General features: G+C 40.5%; 2 protein-coding genes across 5 annotated transcripts in view; one reads left to right on the top strand and one right to left on the bottom strand.

Annotated features, from left to right (window-relative positions):
• The window catches only part of Marchf1 (membrane associated ring-CH-type finger 1), a 528,109-nt gene extending 523,562 nt beyond the window's left edge, over nt 1-4,547 (top strand). For all 4 annotated transcript variants that reach the window (XM_051181944.1, XM_051181945.1, XM_051181943.1 and 1 more), the window contains exon 8: nt 611-4,547. In XM_051181944.1, the coding sequence (XP_051037901.1) occupies nt 611-909 (299 nt within the window). In that variant the 3' untranslated portion in view covers nt 910-4,547. The remainder of the gene's footprint in view (nt 1-610) is intronic.
• Nucleotides 4,548-7,412: 2,865 nt separating this feature from the next.
• Tma16 (translation machinery associated 16 homolog) lies at nt 7,413-16,800 on the bottom strand. Its single transcript, XM_051181939.1, has 7 exons — nt 16,706-16,800; nt 14,754-14,866; nt 13,212-13,249; nt 12,471-12,555; nt 11,313-11,461; nt 8,912-8,954; nt 7,413-7,848 (listed from the first exon to the last, which is right to left on the bottom strand). Exons 1-7 carry the CDS (start codon nt 16,706-16,708, stop codon nt 7,617-7,619), a joined length of 663 nt encoding a protein of 220 aa, XP_051037896.1. The 5' UTR covers nt 16,709-16,800; the 3' UTR covers nt 7,413-7,616.
• Between the last annotated feature and the right edge of the window lie 5,365 nt (nt 16,801-22,165).

Genomic DNA, 22,165 nt, shown 5'->3' with positions numbered 1-22,165 from the left:
TTAGATATAGAGTATAAGAGAGACATAGTTGAAGGTAACTTCTTGGCTATGTAAAAACTTTCTAGTAAGTTCTGCTGCATACGCTTAACCACTGTAAAACTAGGTAAGCAGGACTAAGGTGGCATCAACAACAGCAGAGAGATGTTTCCTGACAATAACATAAATCCATTTAAGTCCAGAGAGTTGCTCTCCCCAACCCCAACCCTCATTTTTTCAAAGGAAAATTTCTTTTGCAAAGAAAAAAAATACACTTAAAAAATTCTTATATTCAGGAAAGTCATATTTGAGAAATACTAGCTTCACAAATGACCAATAGCACAGAAATATCCCAGAGTTTGCATTGTTCATGGAGGAAAGCAATCTCTTCATACCCAGGGCTACTTGACCCTTGCAGCATCAGCTCTGTGAATAAATCAGTAGTATTGCTTTCTGGGGAGTCTGAACTGGAAATGCCCAGTGGAAAGCCACACACTGGTGCTATTTCCTTTGGCTGACTCTGTAGCACAATATACATAATCCAGGGCAAGTATGTTTAGTCTGGATCACAGCAGTAGAGACCAAATGTGAAAATGACAACCTGGTAACAGCACCCTCTCTTTCTGTTTCACAGGTGTGCTGGAATGGCCATTTTGGACAAAACTGGTTGTGGTGGCCATTGGCTTCACGGGTGGTCTCGTCTTCATGTATGTACAGTGTAAAGTCTATGTTCAACTGTGGCGTAGGCTGAAGGCCTACAATCGTGTGATCTTTGTGCAGAATTGTCCAGACACAGCCAACAAACTGGAGAAGAACTTCTCATGTAACGTTAACACAGAAATCAAGGATGCTGTGGTTGTTCCTGTGCCACAGGCAGATTCAAATTCACCGCCACCTGCAGAGGGTGCCCCACCTGAAGTTATACCAGTCTGATGGAACTAGAGGGGAACTTCACAGAAGGATCTCTGCAGCCCCAGCCACTACACACAGAAATGTTTCTGCTCTGGTGGCTTCCTTGTCTTCTCCGTTCCCCTACTGACTTGTTTGTCCTGACTTGGAGCAAAAGGAAATGAGGAGAAAATATCAAGTGAGCAGGATCCCAAGGAGCAGAGCCTGCAGTGGAACATGGAAAGGCGTCTTAGGGAGTGAGTTCAAAGGAACAGTCGATACAAGCGATGCTTCCAGTGAGGAAAGACTGGACGGACATGTAATCCTCTTTCACGTAGTGCAGAGGGAATCCCAGAACAGACTTCAAATGCAGTGTGTGCTTCTTTGGAGGGCCTTGTCCACTGGAAATGACATACATCTGGTCTTAAGCCCAAAATTGTGTGCATCATCCCTAAGTCACACCAGAGGCAAACCTGGATGACCTAAGGGGTTTTTTTACACTTTGACAGCTGGTTTTTCTGGCTATTGTGAAGTCTGGTTATTTTGACAGATGCATGTTTTTAAATGGATGCAATACACATTTGAAGATAGAAGTGTTTGGAATTTTGCTAAAATTTAAATCATGAAGAAAAGATTGTCAGAGCATTGTTTAGCTAGCTAGCATTTTTTTTTTTTTCAAGCAACTATCATGCTGTGTTTTTTATCTGGTCCCTCTTACAGTGCTCAATGGTAGACACTTCACATGAGTTGCAAATGCAGATGTAAAATTTAAATTTCCTAGTGTGCCCCATTAGGAAAAGTAAAAGTAGGTCAATTAATTTTTATAATTTATTCAACATTATATATACAAGTTATTTCATGTAATCATTGGAAACAATTATTAAAATGGCTTTCATCTTCTTGGACCAAGTCTTCAAAATCCAGCATGCATTTATGACACACTTCCATCTGAACATATTGTGTTGGGCAGGATCTAATATGGATAATGGACAGCAGAGCCCTTTCATTAAAAGCTACACCTGCCTCACTTAACAGTTGAATATTTCAGAATGGCAGTTTAATCTGCTATTTTGTTTTGCAGATTGACTTAGAAAGCACCAAACTCATCAAATTAAGTATTCCAGCTTAAATCCAATGAAGGCACTACTTTTCAAAGGGGTGAAAAGACAAAGGTATAGGGAGTCAGTACCATCTGTAGCAATGTAATGAAATTCCGTGTAATATGTTTAAAGTAATTGTGACAGGACAAAAAAATTAAAAGTTTTGTTTTTAAACCCATACGGAGTGTCAGTTTGACAGGTGAGCATCTTAACTAAGGTTCATAGCTGACAGTGTCCCCTTGCTCAGCTCAGAAGTAAAACTATCCCAGATTCTTTGGTGAGTGATGAGCTGGTTGTCGGTTCAACAGTTGAGCATTGTGCTCTATACAGTCACACAAACTGATGACACTGCAGTGAGCTAGGTAAATAATGACATAGTTACCCGTCAAAGAAAGAGACCATATAAATTTTTAAAAAGTGACTTGTTTTTTTGGTTAGCTGTCATTATTTATTATCCTGAAAAGACAGAGATGGCCATAAAAACCAAAGCATGGGCATCATGTTGTACAAATCTGGGTACCACATCCACGTATTTAGTACTTTGTAATTATCAGTGTGTTTGATCTTCATTGATTCTCAAAGGAAAAGAAAAAAAAAAAAAAGATCTTTCAATGAGAACTGAGTATGCTATTTGTAGTGATTGACACTGGGTCCAAATAGTTCTAGCCTTAGAAATAAAGACATGGTAAACAATGTCAAGGGTGTGTGTGTGTGTGTGTGTGTGTGTGTGCGCACGCGCGTGTGTGTGACAGAGAGAGGCACAGATACAAAGAGATGTATATTCATGTATGTATACAAGAGTAATGTTAAAAAGTATTCAGTCAGGAAACAAAAGCTTAAAAACTCATCTTTCTTAAAACTTATGGGAGGCAAAGATTAAATATGCAGGGACAATACAAGGGACATAACTAAAGTGGACCAGACCTCCAGAACAAGTAAGAGTTCCCATGGCATAAAAAAGACCTAACCCTTAAACTTTGAATTAAGTTTCTAAATAGTTTCCATTTTAAAGATTTAAAGATAAATATGAACAAAGGGTGGATGTGTTGATCATGACTTCACACAAGGGTTAGCCCTCCTTCAGGTTTTTTCCCCTAGCTCTTACCAATGTGTTTCAGTAGGTACACAATTGCAATCCCAGCATTTAGAAGGCTTAGGCTATCCTCTGCTACAGTGTGTCCCAAATAGACCAGTCTAGGCTACATGAGACCTTTTCCAAAAACAAAACGAAACTGACAACAAGGTTTAAAACTAAATGAATAAAGTCAATATTGAACCCATCTTTGCACACTTGTGTAGTAACGGAGCTTTCACTTACTAACAATGAAAAGATTTGGCTTTGGTGACCACACTTAACAGCTCAAGGAGAAAAACTGCTTTACCTAATGTCATTATCTTGAGGCATGTTTACCTGCGTGCGCATGCACACGCGTGCACAATTGCACACACACGCAAAGTGAAACTGAAACAAAACATGGAGTTGTTGAGTTTACAAATTGTTGAAACTGTTGAAACAGATTTTCATAAACACAAAGTGAAGCTGCACTATTAGAAAAGGCATAAACCAGACGCTGAAAACGCTTTCTATCAAGACTTGGCATTTCCATTAGGTATAATTAAATATTCAATTGAAAAGGAATGAAATTAAAACATTTAAAAGTGAAGCCCAGGGTTAGACTCTTTCTGCTCTCTTAGATGGTCCTGGTTGAGTTCCTGGTACCAACATGACAGTTCACAACCATCGGTACCTCCAGCTCCAGGGAATCCAACACCTTCTGGCCTCTGAGGGTCCCCACACACATACATGGACAAATATATACATTAGAAAAAAAGAATAAATCTTTAAAAAGTGAAGCCCTGACCCCAAGCAGGTTGGCTTAAGTATAAAACAACAACCAAACCCTACAAAACTAAAAGAAAAACACCTAAGAGTTCCAATAACCCAGGATCCTGCAATGCACACTGAGTCCTTCTCACAATGTCCCAGGATCAAAATCTCACCCAGAACTACTCCTATAGGTATTGGTACCCAAAGAACCCCCAAACTTATTTTTCTTTTATGAGAAGGACCATGGGTATCCTTCAGACATTTATTCTTCTGTTGAAAAGTGATGTCATTAACACCGTGACATCATTATGAGAGATCACAATGGAGGGAGGTGGAATAGGTCATTTATTCCATCTGTCAGATAAAATTTATCTTACCTTGCCAATGGATATTTTGGAGCAAATATTAAATGGAGAACCTAAACTTTCCTATTGTAATGGTTATAAAATTGTGTACTTCCATCAGTGGTTCAATGGTGCTATTTCCCACGACACAACTGAAAGGAAGTGCTGCTATTTGGGGCAAAAGCACTTTTCCCACACTCGAAGAAAGCCCATGTTGAAATTGAAGGCAATGTTCAAAGGAGAAAATATTATTTTAAACTGTGTGCAATTTTTGAGATTGGGCATTTGTACTTTTTCAGTTTTAATTGTCTTTCATTAACAATTTACTGTTTGTGAGTAACATATGCTTAAGACAAACTAAGGAAACTAATTATCTGTGAAAGACTTTGTATATTAAACAAATGCTCCAAATCTTTGCTCTAGTTTCTCTACTTTCTGCCTAATGTACTAGGATTCCTAGAATTGTATTTAGAACATTCTAAACCTTAAATACTTAAGATCTGACAATGGTCCGACTTTTTAAGTAGAATTTGAACATACTTATGTTACACTTAGCATTACCAACCTAGGGTTATCAATGGAAATTTGGGGGCCCCATCTAGGATGTCATGTTACTGAGAAAATTGGGGATCCTTTTCAGGATGCTTGGTTTTGTCAATAAAATAACCAAGAACAGATTCAGAAAGAAGTTCCAGGGCAATTTTATTAGACTTTAATCAACAACGGGTCATGGAAGCTGGAAACATCAGCAGATGGGAGGAGGCAAGGAGGAAGAAGCTGAAGAGTCATGAAATCTGAGTAAAGATGGCATGTTGAGTGATGGATGTCAGCCATTCTAAACAATGCCTGCACAGACATGTAGGAGGACTTCAGAGTGAAAGTGAGAGCCCAAAGGGAGGGAAAGCATGCCCAAGTTTAGAAGGACAGGAAAAAATTAAAGTTACACCTTTCCCTGAGACGTGTGAGACAACCTAACAGAGCTTCATGGCAGCTCCATATCAACTACACCTGGGCCCAGCTTTCCAGGAAAGGAAGGACATTATCCCATTAAGGTGATAACTACTACTCATCTCTTTAGCATGAATGAAGGTGAACTGGCATTTCTGAAGGGTAGTCCCTTAGCCAGGTGATGGACCAGTCCAACCAGATTAACTCTTACGCTTTGGGTAGTCTCCACACAGGCCTGAGGTAGAGTGCATTCTTTTGACCAAAAGGAAACAATTTCCTTCAATGGGCCTCAAAAATAGATAAGAATAAATATACATTAGCCACAGGAAATAATACACAAACTTGCAAAAATCCATTTTGAGAGCAAATGAGGAAAATAAGAGTATGAACAACGGATACATCTCTCGACCAACTGGTCCAGCTCTCACATTGCTCTGCTGTCAAGCTGAAATGAAGGAAGCACAGCTCCTCGCCATGCCATCCATCACTGCCTGCAGTCTGGGGCGCTGTTTGCAGAGAATTTCAAACTGATAAAACTGAAGTTCCTGGCTTCATCAAAGTAAAGTACTTCGGGACAAGTCAACACAGTTGACCTCATTAAAAAAATGAAGGGATGGTGCTTCAGGACAGAGCAGGGCACATCCACCCAAGAGCATGGTATTTGCTTTCCTTGGGTCACCTAAGTGTATTTACAAGAGCATGTCTACATATGCACACACCTAATCCTGCAGCTTTCCAAGTTACATTGTCTAGAAAGTAGTAAACTATAATGAAAGATTTACCACACTATTCAGGTATTGGCAAAAACAATATGGAGTGGGGTCTGCTTATGAAATGAAAACGATATTGCATCCATTACAAAGGGCTTTTTAATACATAGATCCAACAGTTGGATATTTAGCAAACTAGTATTTATACAGTTAGAACCCTTGAAAAAGTAATGAAATCACAATCATAAAGTTAGGAAAAGAGCTAAATGGGGAAAGCGTAGATTACTATGTAGAATTGATAGTACCATGACTTATGAATGTGCACAGGGCAACAGCCTCTGTATTAGTTGACAATGACCTGCTGCCTGAGACTAGGCATGAAAGAGTCACCTAAGTATGCTACCTCAACTGTTATTTGGAATGTGTTATATGTGTTAGTTACTTTTGTACTGCTGTAATCCAAATTCCTAAAGGGGGGGGGGATTTAAGGTAAAGTGTATTCTGGCTCGGTTTCAGGAGGTTTTCAGTTTGTTACAGCTTCTGGAATAATTTTTCCACTTGTATGGTGGAAGACTCAACTGGACCCAGGGACAGGTACAACCTTCGAAGAGCCACCCCCCACCTCGTCAATACTCCACAACCTTCAAAACAATACCAGAAGGTGGAGTTGGAGTGTCCAAAAAATGAGCTTGTAGGGAACATTTAAAATTCAAACCACATTCTGCCTTTGGCCTCAAATTCTTAAGGGTATCCCATGGCCCTATAAAGTCTCCATGGCCCTTGAATAGTTCCAACATTTTTCAAAAGTCCAAATTTTTTTTTTGTGAGAATCAAGTCAAATTTGGTATGAGTCTCTGTAAAATCAAAAACAAGTTGCTTCCAATATACAATGACACATAGTAGTAATGCCATCCAAGGCAATCCTATGCTGTCTGTGTCTGGCCTTGAGGGGAGTCGTTGGTGGGGGTTTAGTAGCACTGACCCTTCAGAGTACCACTTTCAGACATGGACTACTGAGCCAGTACCGATTGCTCTTTGCCTGTTTACTATCTCTACCCACCCTCTCATCGCCCCAGCACTGAGATAATAAGAACCTGCTACACTGCCCTGCTAGGGAGACTCAGGCCCTCTGTAGCACTTTATAGACCAAGCCACCTTCCAAACTCCATTTTTCCCCCGATTTTCCCTTCTGTAAAATTCAGTCAATGCTATTTTGGATATAGTTTAACATGTCCCCCATTTATGTGTTTAACGCTGCCCCCCCGCCCTGCTCACTGCCATCAGTATGGCAATGTTCAGAGATGACAGGACTTCAGAAGAGAAGGCAACACAGAACCCTTCCATTTGCTGCCTTAGCCTCCTGCTGCACCCTGTCCATGTCGCATTTCCATCACTGTGACACTGTTGGCCATGAAGTGACATAGCAGCCTCACCCAAAACGCACTCAGTTATTACTTAGACTCCCCGAAAGTTACAAGAGCAACAGTCTCTGTATTTTAAAAGCAATTTAATTAAAATGAAAACTTTCATTCTTAAAAATCATAAACCTATTTGGAAACTGCATATCACTTATTTGAGAATGATTTCAACAGCAAATTCTTACATATAAATAATTACTAAAAATTTTATTTATTTGTGAGAGGTCATAAGAAAACTTGTAGCATCTGTTCTTTTCACACCATAGATTCTGGGAATTAAACTCTGGCAGTCAGGCTTGGCAGAAGGCCCCAGCCACTGAGCCATCTCACTGGCCCACACATACACACGATTATGTATCATAATCACTGAGCAGGACATGAGGGTCTTGTGTGATTTCTTTTCATTACGGGCAGGCAGGCACTGGAGTCATTTCTTCATCCGTGTCACTTGCTTCACTTGCTGGTTCCAATTTCCCATCTTTAGAGTCTCCAATTTCCCCAGTTAGTTCTAATTCCCCTAAATCTTTTTCTATATTCAATATGGTTTTCTGTTTGCGCTTCTTAGGAATTGCATCATTAGCACAAAATTTCCTCATTTTGATGTTTGGCAACTTCTTCAGATCAAAATCCCATTCCCTAAAAGAAATGAGTGTAGTGCTGAGGGCGGCAAGGACAGTCAGCTTAAGAACTCTACCTACAGCAGAGGAAAGACCTCAAATCCATAACAGATTTCACATGTATGTGAAATGTCAACATAAGCATGGGGGGGTGCAATAGCCCAAGCCCTAAGACTTGCTTATTACTGCTACAGCAGTATTACATGCACAGAATCTTACACACTCTAAACTTCAGAAATGCACAAGAAAACCTTGGGCTTTGTGGTTCCCTTCTTCTCCCTACCCTAAACATTCTCCTCTATCAGGCTACATGGTTTCAAGACCATCAAAAGTTAGAATTATGTCACAGGTAGCAAACCTCTAATCTGAAAAGGCATTCTCACACACAGGCACACTGCAGCTGACACCTCTCTATCTGTCCAACAATTCTGTCTTCAGGTATCTCATGAGAGAAGTCTGGAGATCATTCCATGAAGGGATCTCTAACCAGCAATGCTAACACTCTATGCTCATCTCCTCTCACTTTCTTTCCAAGTAGCAGAATACACACTGCTTCAAAAGCAAGGAACACAATTTGTTTTCAATTATGCTTGGATTTAAATTCATCTAGTTTAACTCTGAAGAAAGAAAATTCAGACCCCCTAACATGTTTCAGTGAAGACCACAATTATTAATAAAAAAACATTTCCTAATACACAGAATCTGAGTTTCTACAGCTCAGTAGTTTCCATGGTTACCAGGGCAGAATCACAGAGCCCTGGACCAAAGGTTTTCAATGACTAAACGCTTGCCCTGGCACCAGTTTTATTCTTCTGCTCTTGTTGTTTTATCTTTGAGAAATAAAAACCAGCATCAGGGGAGGACAGAGACCTCTCTGATATACTACTGTTCTGGGAAGGAAAAAGAGTGTCTCCAGCATCAGCTGCACGTACACTCGGTGCTGCAGACAGACACAAGCACACTCATAGCAGAGGAACGCCAACAGAATGCTCTCTACTTTCTTTCCTATTAACATCTACACCCAGGGAAGCTCATGCCTTGTATATTTCACAATACAACTTCCAAGGAACTCAGATACTCACCGAAAAGTCTGCAGATTATTAGTGTCTAAAATGTCAGGAATCTCTGAAAAAGAAAATAATATCCATTAGGCATGTTCTTTCTTAAATTGCTTGTTATATTCTCACTTTTTCATCGCACATACAACATGGTAACTGATATTAATAAAAAGAAAACCTTTTTAAATGTATATGTAAATGTGCCTGCGTGTCACGTATGTGCAGATGCCCGCCCAATCCAGAAAGCATGGGATCCCTTAAAGCTAAAGACACAGTCATTTATGAGCTGCCTGAAACAGTGATTTGCACTGCTGAATCTCCAGTCCCAAAGACAACCATTGTCAAAGCACTGCTACAGTCAACACAAACACTACACTTGGAAGAACAGAGACCAGTGCCCAGGGACGACAGAACTCTTGTCACACAGATGTATTGGCACAGACTTATGGGGTAAGCAGCATGTTCAAACAGCAAGTGTGGCTGTTTGCTATTTTGTTGTGCTACGAAAGACAAGTTATTAAGTCCATGCTTTATGTCACATTGGTAGAATTTACCAGATTTTAAAGATTACTTAACATTAAAATAAACCCACATCATTCAAGCCATGAAAAATTTGAAAAGAATTACAATCATTATTAGGAGCTTTAAAAAGTGACCCAGTAACGTGCATGGGAGCTCAGTTAAGAGAGTTTCAGGCAGGGACTTTTAAGCAGCACTACAACTGTCAAGAACTGGGACTTAAGTTGGATTGACTGTATTTCTGCATTATAAGATAGCCATAGGGAGGAAGGCATATTTAAAGTGATGTGTTTGGGTGTCAAGATGGCAAAGAGTGGAACTGTGGTCCTTAAGCTTAATTGTTAACGTGATGAAATCCAGAATCACCTGGGAGTTGGGCCTAGGAATGCCCATGGGCCATCACCTTGATCAGGTTCATTGAGGAATAAAGACCAGCCCTAAGTGCTGAGCAACACCATTTCCTGGGCTGGGTTCCAGACTGAATGAAAAGAGAGAACTTAGCAACAGCATCCATTGCAGATGCAGATACAATGTCACACAGCTCCTACTACTGTGACTTCACCACTACAAAGAAATTAATCTATGAGCCAAAACAACCCCTCCCCCACACACATTGCTTTTGCCAGGGTATTTTACCTTAGTGTTAGGAAAAGACTCACATACAACATCTGATATTTACAGAACATAATTATCTGCGAACATCACAGGAGTGGAAGAAGCCCTATGACGCTCTTGTACTGTGGCAGGGACTTTTGAGTTAATCCTCAACTTTTTGAACCAGAGAAATACGTCCTCTGTTTTATTTACATGAAGCCTGGAACATGTAGCCTAGGCCATCCTGAAACTATGTAGATCAGAGTGGCCAGAAACTCAAAGATATCCATCTGCCTCTGATTCCAAGGGCTGGGATTAAGGGTAGTGCCACCATGTCTGGTTTCTATTTTATTTCTATTTTTACATTAATTAATTCTACATCCAAGATGCTGGTTCCCAGGCCTCCTCTCCTCCTATGCCCCACTACCCACCCCCCAACACACACCATCTATTTTATTTTTAAGTTGAGGAAAATGAGGACATCCACTTTATTTTCCTTTAGGTTCCAGGGATCAAGTGTGGATGTGTCTAGTGCCAAAAAATATGGCTTTCTTCTTTTAGGTTAAGAAACACATTTTAGCAGTGAAGAGGAAGTTCACATTTCAGAATTTCTAGTATCATGCACCAGTAGTTCTTTTGGGGATGCCATATGTTCATGCTTTTTATACTAAAACTTGAAATTTTAATTTTGCTATCATGCATTTTAACCATTATTTTGACCAAGAAAACCTACAAGGGCCAGGGAAGAAATAGAATGAAGACAATGACATGAGGGACAGCTGCTACTTCACCACTGGACAGTCTGTTGCCAGGTTATCTGGTTTCTTAAACCACAATGCTGTAATTTTTAGATGAAATTATTTTTAAAAAATAGTCACAGTATTATCTGTAGGTCATGTAGCCTCAGAATGGCCACCAGTTTATGGGTGGCTATCCAGGCCACCAGTCTTCAGCAGTACCAATCAGTAATATGTTGTACTTATGCTTGGGAATTAGTTATGTAGGCTAGAGTATTAAGAAAGAAAAGCCTACCGTGGCCTGGAGGCAAGAGTTACAACAGTGGGAAGGAGGGACAGCTGTCTGGAGATGGGCACACCCAGAAGAAAGACAAGTAGAATGTGTGCTAGGAAGAAGCAACTGTCACAGTAGAAAGACAGGTGTTAACTGTCACAAGGAAACGAAACCAAAAGTATTCTATCCATGAAGAAGAGAAAATCAGAACAGGACCAAATAAATCAATAGAGTGAAATCTCTGGAATTCACTGTAACTCAGATGCTATTTAAAAAAGCAAAGAAGTCAGAGAATACACACCGAAGCCATAACCTTCATACTGCTGCCGCTCCCGCTCCATTGTCTGCTTGATGACAGTTTCCCTGGAATGGTGGCGCCTTCCCTGTCTGTCCTTGATGCTGTTATGTAGCTCAATCTGCTCCAGCTCACTCCTGAATCGACTCAAATACCTGAAAAATATGAAAATTATTTTTGTTACAATGTCTATATACTTAGGCTTTATTAATTCACTTTAAATGTAGTACCTAGGTGTCCCTGTCCTTTGACTACTGACATACTCAAATTCCTCATTTCCTCAGAATTCTTACTCTGTTTTCTGATTAACCCAACCACTTAACTCCAGGGAACAAATCACAGCAAGCTCTGTGCCGAACTGAGGAAGCTCACACTGAATCACCTACTGGACTTCTTTAGAGCACAGTACCTCATCCTCAACAGAGACACTCATACAATGCCCTTCCTCATGCCCCAACATGCCTGATCCATCATCTGAGCCCCTCACCTCAGGACACAGTATGACATCCTAAGTGAGGTTTACAGGCATCCACCTAATGCCTCTCTCTATTCTATGCCTAAGTTCTACCTCTCAATATCACTTCCCTCTAGCTCTCCATCAGGCTACTACTAAACAGGGCAACAGTATCATGCCCAGACAGTCCCATCAGCCTCTTAATTAGGTCCTCCAGCACAGCCTCATTCTTGGGCTGTGACCTGAAGTATTTGCATGAGGACCACACAAGCTTCCTGGAAAGTCCTCCCAGAGCTCCCTGTCCTTAGATAAAGTCCAAACTCACATGGTCACCTAATGCTGTTCATAAGTTAGCTGTCACTTGCAGCACCAGTTACACTAGCCTTTGAGCTTGCTATTCTGGTCACATGAAATGTCTGTTGGTCCTTCCACCTGGCAGCTATCCCCCCTCTACTCCAGGGCCTTTTAGACACCACTCCCTTAGTCTGAAAGCACTTTCAAGCTACCTTATCTCAATTGAACACCTAGGGCTGGTGCAGAAAATGCTTCTCCAGGACTCCATCCCTAATTCCAGGAAACTAAGAGGGGCCAAGCTGGGACACAAACTTAAGTCTTTTGTTTAAAAGCCCATCTACTTGTATCCAAATCCAAGGCATAGCTATCCCTGGAACTCTTTTCTGACCCTTGGCTCACAGTATTTCCGTATGTACCTTTCAATTAATTCACAGGCATCCTTCTTTGAATATCTCGTTTTGTTTGTATCCAGATGGCCATGAAACCACTGAAGTTTATCACCTACGAATAGTACAAAAGTTTAGCGCCACAATGTAGGCAAAAGCTTCCACCACAATCCTCCACAGGCCCATGTCTTCAAGGCTTGCTCTCTAGCACCCCATGCTCCTAGATGATGAGAACTTGGAGGTGAGGCCTAGTGGGCACTCTTACGTCCCTGAGGAAGTGACACTGAAGGGGATATTGGGACTTCCCTTCTCAGCCAGTATGAGGTAAGTAGCTTGTCCTAGCACACACCCACTCTGCGACTGCCTTCTTTCTGCATTGCTACCAGTCCCAAACAACGTGATCAGCTTCATGGATCAAATTCCCCACCGCTATATGCCAAACAAACCCACTCCTCTTTATAAACCAGGTGTCTCAGGGATGTGCTGCAGCAAACTAGCACACATACCCTTCATAACCTCAGCTGTCCTGCAGGGAGAGAGTGTCAAACATGAGCTAGGATGTGTAGGTGCATGGGGAAAAAGTCCCCACCAAGCTGAGCTTCAGGGAGTACTAGCGATTTATTCTGAAAGTCAAATGCTCTGCTCCACTTCATCTCTTTTCATATAGCTAAGTCAGCTTTTTTAAGATAACTGATACAAATAATACAGAAATTGATTTAGAGAAAACCATCCTGTATGCAGCCAGAATTCTAAGCACTGAGACCCACTTACCAATAAGGTTGAGACGCAAGGCTCTCTCAGTCTTCAATCTTGAACCAAAAGGTGTATATAAGTTAGAAAATTTCCAAAGCAGGGGCTTAGAAATCTGTCAAAAATATCGCAAAGAAAAACTTCCCAGAGAACTCTGACATTTTTTCACAAGTAATTTAAAAAAAAAAAAGAAAAGACAATCTTAACAACAAAGAAACATGAAATGACATGAATCTTTTAAATCACTGGGACGAGATGTCACTAGACTGTTATTTTAGCCCAGAGGAACAGTCTTGTTCACACAAGCAAAGGTTTGACTGGACTATGACTATGCCTGCAGCAGTAGCATCTGGGGACCATCTGGAAATACAAATCCTAAGCCCAGAGCCCTTAGCAGACCTTCTGAGTGGGAAACCTACAGCAAAAAACACGGCTCTAATATGGTGGTCTCAGGTTAAATGGAGTTTTTTAACTACGCATAAGGGCAATGGCAAAAATTATACTATCTTAGATGTAGTAAATCATTTTAAAAATAACAAAAACGCTAAGTGATAAAACTACTATTTTGAAAACTACTATTTTAGGACAGTATTGCCATCATACATGTTAGGTAAAAAAGATACATCCTCTGCAAAAGAAGAAAATTAGACTATGCTATTGATCTCTCCTAGAAAACCTCTAACAGTCAAGCTTTATTAAATGAAGCTTTAGGTCTTAGGCAAGGTATCAAAATGCAATAATAGTGAACAAATTTCCACCAGCCACTATGTGAACACCTGTTGTACTCATTGGGACAGCAAAGCTAGCCCAAAGTAACAGCAGTGACTTCTATTTGGCCCTCACTTTATGGAATCTTTGCTGTATCTTCCCCTTCAACCTCAGACCCTCTTCTCCAGTCTTGAAAGTAACTGTGTACACAAATTAGAAAATCCCCAAAGCAAGGGTTTTGAAATCTGTTAAAAACACCCTGATGTTCTTTGGTATATTTTTCCTTTTAGTATCTGTGGCAGATTTCTCTGCAAACCTGCCCAACTCTGAGATGGCAGCCCTAGCTGTGTTCTCTCCCATCTACAGCACTCATTCTTCTATCTAGTCTCCTGGCTTCAATCCACCTGACCCATAAACAATGACAGCTCCCTAACCTATGACATCTCTAACCAGTCCCTAGATCCAAGACATCTAACCACACTTTCCACATTTCCTTTGTTATGTTGAATACACTGCACAACAGAAATGCCTTTATCTATAGTTTCCTCCGTATCTCTCAATTCTGCTCACATGCTAATTAGCTCATTGAGGAGTCTCCCATGACTTGCATAAAACATAACCTCTCTTTATTCTTCAACCTGTGTTAATTTCTCTCACTATAGTCACCACAGACTGCTACTTAAACTTCTGATTCAGATCAGCTCTGAAAGACGAGAGGCTTTGTTACATTTACCTCAGTACAAGAACACATGAAAAAACATTTATCAAAGGAGAAGCCGAGGTGGCAACTGAGGAATACACCCAACAGGTAGATGACAAAGGCCCTAGTGCACACCAACAGGACTAGACACGTACCTTTCCTTCTTGTCTTGTTTGTGGGATTCTCTTGTAATCTGAGCTGCTTTCCTACTGTATGGATGGATGACTTTCTTTTCCCGACCTACAATTTTTCCTTTCAGTCCTTTAGGCTAAAAGATAGGACACACAGTCAGATACATTAAGTGACTCTGGTCACAAAATCACGTTCAAAAAAGACAATGAGCTAGAGACATCACTAGAAATGAGACAGGCCAAACATCTTCTTAATTCCAACAGTCTTTGTTCCCCTATGCTCATCACAGAAGTGATCTGTTCAGAAATCTCCACTGGCATCAGCCCACACAGGGAGCCGATACAAGTCAGGGATTCAGCTGTGCAAGCTTAAAGCAAGCTCTGAGACAATGGAAAAGAGACTTGTGGCTAGAAATGCTGGCTACAGTTAAGGACATTTCTAATGTTGAAGAACAGAATTTTAGCAGGCATTTCCCTGTGGAACATGGAAGAAATGAGAAAGCCACATGCAAAGTCAAAGTTGACCACACTTGGCTGATTCAACTCAAGCATGTAGAAACAATAGAAGCCACTACCAAATCAGCAAACCCAAATAGGGAAAAGAACAAAACAAAACAAAAAACTAAACTATTTCCCTATTTCCTCAACTTAAGTCTTAGCAGTTAAGGCCATCAGAAGTCAGTCCTCAAAGATGTCATACATTTAATGTTTATTATTATTATTATTATTATTATTATTATGAAATCCTGTATTTTGGCCAACCTATATTACTTAAGAGTCAGATTTGACTATGTAACAGAAACTCAAAATAAAACTAAACAGTGCACTCTCCTGGTTGACTTAAGAAGTCAGGCTCCGCCAACCCTGTTAGACCATAACCTCCCATTCTGTGCAGGCTTAAGGCCTGCTGTCCTTTCCAACCAACCATAAGTAGAAATGAAAAAATTCAGGAAAACCTACTCCCCCGCCCATGTTCTACTGACCAAAAGTTAATGCTGCAGAAAAGGAACAGATATGTATAATTTTAATCTCCACAAAGCATTCTATCATTCTAATTAAGCTGATGGAAATTAAATAATTTTCCAGAGATGACAGGTGTCACCCTTACGCCTCTGGAACTATGTGCTGACTTTTATAGAAAGGTGCAGGAGCACTGTTGATAATGAGAAAAATGGGGACAAAAATGTGACAATTACAACATAACAATAAAAATGCTACTACTTTGACCTCTACGCAAAGCGACCCATTTTTACTAATAGTGACAAATGTGAACTACTTATTGCTAAGGACAAGTGCAGTCGAATTCCCAGTATAATTACGCATAACTACTTTAATATCTGAAATACTCTTAAGACTGTAGTTAGTAATCGTGCAAGCACATGGATAAGCAGACTGAAAGTAGGCAAGGAAGGCATGAAAAGACAAAAAAAGCAAAGAAACGGAGGGGACAGAGAGATGACTCAGCGAGTAAAGGCGCATGCTGCTAACCCTAAGACTTGAGTTGGACCTCAGGTACCCACATGGTGGAAGGAGAGAACAAACTCCCACGAGTCAGCTTCCAATATCCACACGCACACAAAACCAACTATAAACATAGCATTCGGGTTCTGTGAATGCGCCCTTTACACTGCTATACATAAATGTTTTATGAACACGCTTAACTAACTGCTTTGTTTAAAGACATAGACAAAACAACATCTTTCCGCGGGGGGAACGGGGCTTGTAGAGGCAGGACTGCGATCGGAACTGGCCACCCAGGGGCTGTGGACCAAGGCAACTCGTGGGTGAGTGTGCCCAGAATCGCGGTACTAATGAAGATACACGGCTGCAGGGCTCACCCACGAGCCCTGGGGCAGCGGACCCCAGTCCCGGGGCTGACACCCACGCCCCGCACCGCCCTGGCAGCCGCTTCCGTGCGGACCTCTCCCGGGTCCGCGGATACCCTTGCCGTCCGCCCGACAGAGGGCGCCGCCCACCATGGCGATGTCCTGGCCACCGAGGCCCCGCGGCGTCCACACACAACAACCTCACGGATCTCTCCGCAGCAGCTCCCCAAGTTCACTCCAGCCGAAACACACGTGGATGGGCCTGGCGCATAAGATCGGGCCGGAAGGGGAGGGGCTAGTGCTTTCTCTAAAAGGTCCCCGGAAAACGAGACTTAGTTTTTTCTGCCCGCCGTGGATTTACAGCCCATTACACCAGCCCAGGGATTTGAATCATGCCGGAGGACGCCTCTAATTTCTGTCTTCTAGGGTTTCTGTCTGAAAGGCCGACCTGAGCGTCTGCATAGAGGCGAGCACTTTGTCCAGAGATAGCGTCACAGGACCTGGATGCCCCCCTAGAGGTCTTAATGATGCCCAGTGTTCCAGTGATGGAAAATCAGCCTTCGCTTTTCCTTGGATTTTCTCTGTCGTTTTCTTTTCGTACTTAAAGGCTATTGTTGTTTTCGTAGTGCATGTTAAAATTCCATAGAAAATCTTGCTCAGTGACTATTGATCAAGTGCCTTGTATATGCCACACATATTCCCTTTTTTTGCATAATTCCCATCCGCAGGGAGACATAAAGAAGTCAGTATTTCAAGTTCTATTAGGAGATTAACTGCACCATGGATCAACTGGATTTAATTTACACGAGGGAGAGAGGGAAGAGGAGGACAGGGGAAGAGAAAGACAGGAAAGGAAAAAGAAGAGGATGGCAATGAACGAATTCCTTATATCCTATCAGACCACTCTGCAATGAAAGTAGAAACCCGTACCAGGAGAGACTAAAAAATTACACAAATACTTGGGACATTTAACACACTTTTGAAAAAAATACACTTTTTAATGTACATTGGGTCATTAAAGAAATCAAGGAGGAAATTAAATTGCTAGAAACAAATGAAAACTATAAGCACTCTGGGAAATAGCTATGGCTTACGAAGAAGAAAGTAAGTACCCACAATCAAACAAAAATCAGAGTTTTCTAAAAACCTAATAGTTCACCTTAAGGTTCTATAAAATTAACCTTAAGTCGTCCCAAATCAGTAGCTGGCAAAATAATAATAATAATTAATAATAATAATAACAATTAAAGCAGTACTTAATGAAACAGAAACCAACAAACTCACAATATATAGAATTAGCCAAACATGATGTTTTCTGTAAAGGGTAACAAGAATGGCAAACCTCCAGCCAAACTAATAAAAAGAATGAGAAATAAATCAACTAGTAAAATTTATGGTGAAAGGGGAGATATAACTACAGATTCCAGTGAAATCTACAGCATCATTAAGGAATACTTTGAAATTTATATTCCAAAGAGCTAATAAACAACACAGAAATGTATGAACTTCTACATCTTTATGTCAGACTAAAATGAATCCCTGAAGATCTAAATATATTAAACATGCTTATTACAGGTAATGATATTGAAGCAGAATTAAAAGTCTCCCCAAAAGAAAAGCCCAGGATCAGATGGACTGTTGACTGAATTCTGTCAAACTTTTAAGAAAGTTCTAATACTTTCATTTCTGAAATTGTTTCTCAAACTAGAAAATGAAAGAGTACTAAATTCATTCTATGAAGCTAGTATTGTCCTGAATAAAGCTGGATAAAGATACAACAACAACAATTACAGAATCATTTTCCTGATGAACAGTGCTACAAAAACTTGTGAACAAAATAATAAAAAATTCAAAATACATTACATAATTCAAACATACTCAAAATATGTAATATAATTTAAAAACATTAAGATTGTCATACATCGTGACTAAGTGATGAGCTTGGTTCAATGTACACACCAGTACCACTATACTATGCAAATAAACTAAATGACAGAAATCAGATGACTACAAAAAAATGGCAGTTAACACAGTTGAATATGTCTTATGATAGAAGCCCTGGAGAAATTAGGAACAGGCTCAACATAACTGAAAATGATTAATGATATATACAACAAATATGTAAGCCATATTTTGCTAAGGGGGGAATTTAAACATTTCCTCTAAAATCTGTAACAAGACAAGAAGGCCCATTGTTGGCACTCTTGTTAAGTAAAGTGCCTAAAGACTTAACCAGAGCAATTAGACAAGAGGTATAAAAAATAGTAAAGAAAGAAGTCAAATTGTCCCTATCAATAGACTATATCATAGATACCTAAAAGACAGTATAAACTCTACCAGGAAACTCTTCAATCTAGTAGATACTTTCAGTAAACTTTTGGGATACAAAATTGGCATACAAAAAAGAAATCAGGGGCTTTCGTATCTATCAATAGTGGAATCACTGGGAAAGAAATTGGGAAAATATTCCAGTCATTATAGATCCACCCAAAATAAAGTACTTAGGAATAACCTTAACCAAGGAAGTGAAAGTTCTCTACAATGAAAACGTGTGTACACTGAAAAAAAAAAAAAAAAGAAAGAAACCAAAGAAGATACAGACATGAAAAGAGTTTCTGTACTCTTGCATTGACAGATACATAACAGATCAAATACCTTGAGGAAAAGGACCTCAAATTATACTATAATGCTACTGTGACAAAGGGAATATGATACTGGTACAATACAGATGTGGAGCCCAGTGAAACAGAACAGAGGACCCAGAAATTAGTCCATACAGCTGTGGCCACCTGATATCTGATGACATTGGTGACATAAAGGGGAGTGAAAAGAAGACACACTATTCAACAAAAGTAGTGATAGCAATGTCCGTACACCTTCAGAAAATGAGATGTGATGTGATATGAAAACCTCAAAGGTTGACCAATGATTTTAATTTAAAACCTGAAATGCTGAAACCACTAGAGGAAAGCATAGGAACCAAACGTTATGATATAAGAATAGACAACAAATTTCTGATCTGGACTTTAATAGCACAGGTAGCATGAATTAGCAAGTTGGACTCCATGAAATTTATGTTTCTGCACTGTAACGGAAGTCAGCAGCAGACTGAACAGAAGACAGCCTACAAAATGGAAGAAAAACCAGCCAGTTATGCTACAGGTAGAGATGCTAGTATCTAGAATTTAAAAGAACTGCTAAAATTAAGTGCAAAAGGCCAAACTACCGATTAGCAAATAGACAAGCAGACTGTTTTCAAATACGAAATACAGATGGCCAAAAAAGTATTTTAAGAAGGTATTCATTGACCTCGGTCACTGTGGAAATGTTTCTTCAACACAGTGCTAGCTCTGTGAAATTTCATGCTTGTTATTAATTTATTTTCCTTTATGGAATCATTTCTTTCTTTCTTTTTAACATGTCGATCCCACTTCCCTCTTCCTCCCTCCCTCCCTCATAACCTCTCTTCCCCCCCTAACATGCACCCTCCCCCCTCCCTCCATCCCCATTCCACATGTAGGGCTATGCCATCTAGGTGGGGTCATGTAAATCTGTCAAGTCATTTGAAGTAGGGACTAGGACTTCTCACCTGTCTCTAAGTAAAGGGAATATATCTCCATGGGGGATGTATCCACAAGGTACACCAGGAATACATCCTGGCTCCACTGACTGAGGTCCCTTAGACTGCTCAGTCCTTCTAAAGAGACTCATATTCAGGGGGTCTGAGTCAGTCCCATTCTGGATTCCCATCTATCAGCCTGGGGATTCCCTCCTAGTTCAGGTCAGCTGTCTCTATGTGTTTCTGTATGCTGGGCTTGTCCTCTCTGCATCCGGATTCTAGTTGGACTCAGTGTTTAGTTAGGGGTGCTTGCTTCTGTTTCCATAATGTACTAGATGAGGGCTATATGATGGTGGATAACTTAGTTGTTGATCTCACTATCAGGGAAGGGCATTTATGGTAGCTTTTCCACGGTTGCTCAAATTGTCAGTTGGAGTCAGTCTTGTAGGTTTCTTTAGGTACAGTTTTCTCTTCAAACCAATAATGGCTCCTTCTTTTATGTTCTCTCTCTCTCTCTCTCTCTCTCTCTCTCTCTCTCTCTCCCTCGCTCCATTCTGTCTTCTATTCTTACCCTGACTCAATCTTCCTAATAGCAAGTGCTTTCCTCTTCTCTTTCTCCTACTTCTCTCTCCATTCACAGCCCCCCCAGTTCCCATTGTGTTCTGGGGGACTTGTCCCTTCCCCACTTTGTGAGGGACTTTATGTGAATCTCTTAGAATACACCTTGTATCCTACTTCCTCTGGTGCTGTGAATTATAAGCTGGTGATCCTTTGCTCTAGGTCTAAAATCCATATATTAATGAATATATACCATATTCCTCTTTGTGTGACTGGGTTACCTCATTCAGTATGGTTTCTTCAAATTTCATCCACTTGCCTGTGAATTTCAAGATTCCATTATTTTTTCTTCAGAGTAGTATTCCATTGTGTAGATGTTCCACATCTTCTTTATCCATTCTTCAGTTGAGGGGTATCTAGGACCTTGCTTCCAGGACCTTGCTATTACAAATAATGCTGCTATGAACATAGCTGACCACATGTCTTTGTTGCATGGATGTGGATCATTTCGGTATATGCCTAAGAGGGCGATTGCAGGGTCCTGTGGTAAACTAATTCCCACTTTCCTGAGGAACCGCCATACTGATTTCCAAAATGGCTGTACAACTTTGCACTCCCACCAGCAGTGGAGGAGTGTTCCCCTTTCTCCACATCCTCTCCAGCATGAGTTGTCATTGGTGTTTCTAATTTTAGCCATTCTGACAGGAGTAAGATGGTATCTCAAAGTTGTTTTGATTTGCATTTCCCTGATAGCTAAGGATGTGGAGCACTTTCTTAAGTGTCTTTCAGCCTCTTTGATTTACTCTATTGAGAATTCTCTATTCAGTTCTGTACCCCATTTTAATAGGGTTATTTGGTTTTTTCTTGACTAGTTTCTTGAGTTCTTTGTATATTTTGGAGATCAGCCCTTTGTCAGATGTAGGATTGGTGAAATTCTTTTCCCAGTCTGTGGGATGCCGTTTGGTCTTGTCCACTGTGTCCTTTGCCTTACAAAAGCTTATAAGTTTGAAGAGGTCCCATTTATTAATTGTTGATCTCAGTGTCTGTGCTACTGGAGTTATGTTCAGGAAGCAGTCTCCTATACCAATTTGTTCAAGGGTACCTCCGGCTTTCTCTTCTAAGATGTTCAGTGTGGCTGGATTGATGTTGAGGTCTTTCATCCATATGGACTTGAGTTTTGTGAATGGCGATAGACCTGGGTCTATCTGCAGTCTTCTACACACCCTCATCCAATTGTGCCAGCACCATTTGTTGAAGTTCCTTTCCTCCCAACATTGTATTCTTTTAGCTGTTTTGTCAAAAATCATGTGTTCATGGGTGTGTGGGTTAATATCAGAATTTTCAATTATATTCCATTGGTCTACCTGTCTATTTTTGTGCCAATACCAGGCTGTTTTCAGAACTATAACTCTGTAGTAGAGCGTAAGTCAGAGATGGTGATGCCTCCTGAAATTATTTTATTGTACAGGGTTGTTTTTGCTATCCTGGGTCTT

The sequence above is a fragment of the Phodopus roborovskii genome, unplaced genomic scaffold, assembly GCF_943737965.1.
Source record: "Phodopus roborovskii unplaced genomic scaffold, PHOROB, whole genome shotgun sequence".
Lineage (NCBI taxonomy): Eukaryota > Metazoa > Chordata > Mammalia > Rodentia > Cricetidae > Phodopus > Phodopus roborovskii.
This window is presented reverse-complemented; position numbering and strand designations above follow the sequence as displayed.

Coding starts and splice junctions, on each gene's coding strand:
- Tma16 (XM_051181939.1), bottom strand. Junction 12,556..13,211: donor CTTGCGTCTCAACCTTATTG/GTAAGTGGGTCT, acceptor TACTATTCGTAG/GTGATAAACTTCAGTGGTTT. Junction 7,849..8,911: donor AATAATCTGCAGACTTTTCG/GTGAGTATCTGA, acceptor CATTTCTTTTAG/GGAATGGGATTTTGATCTGA.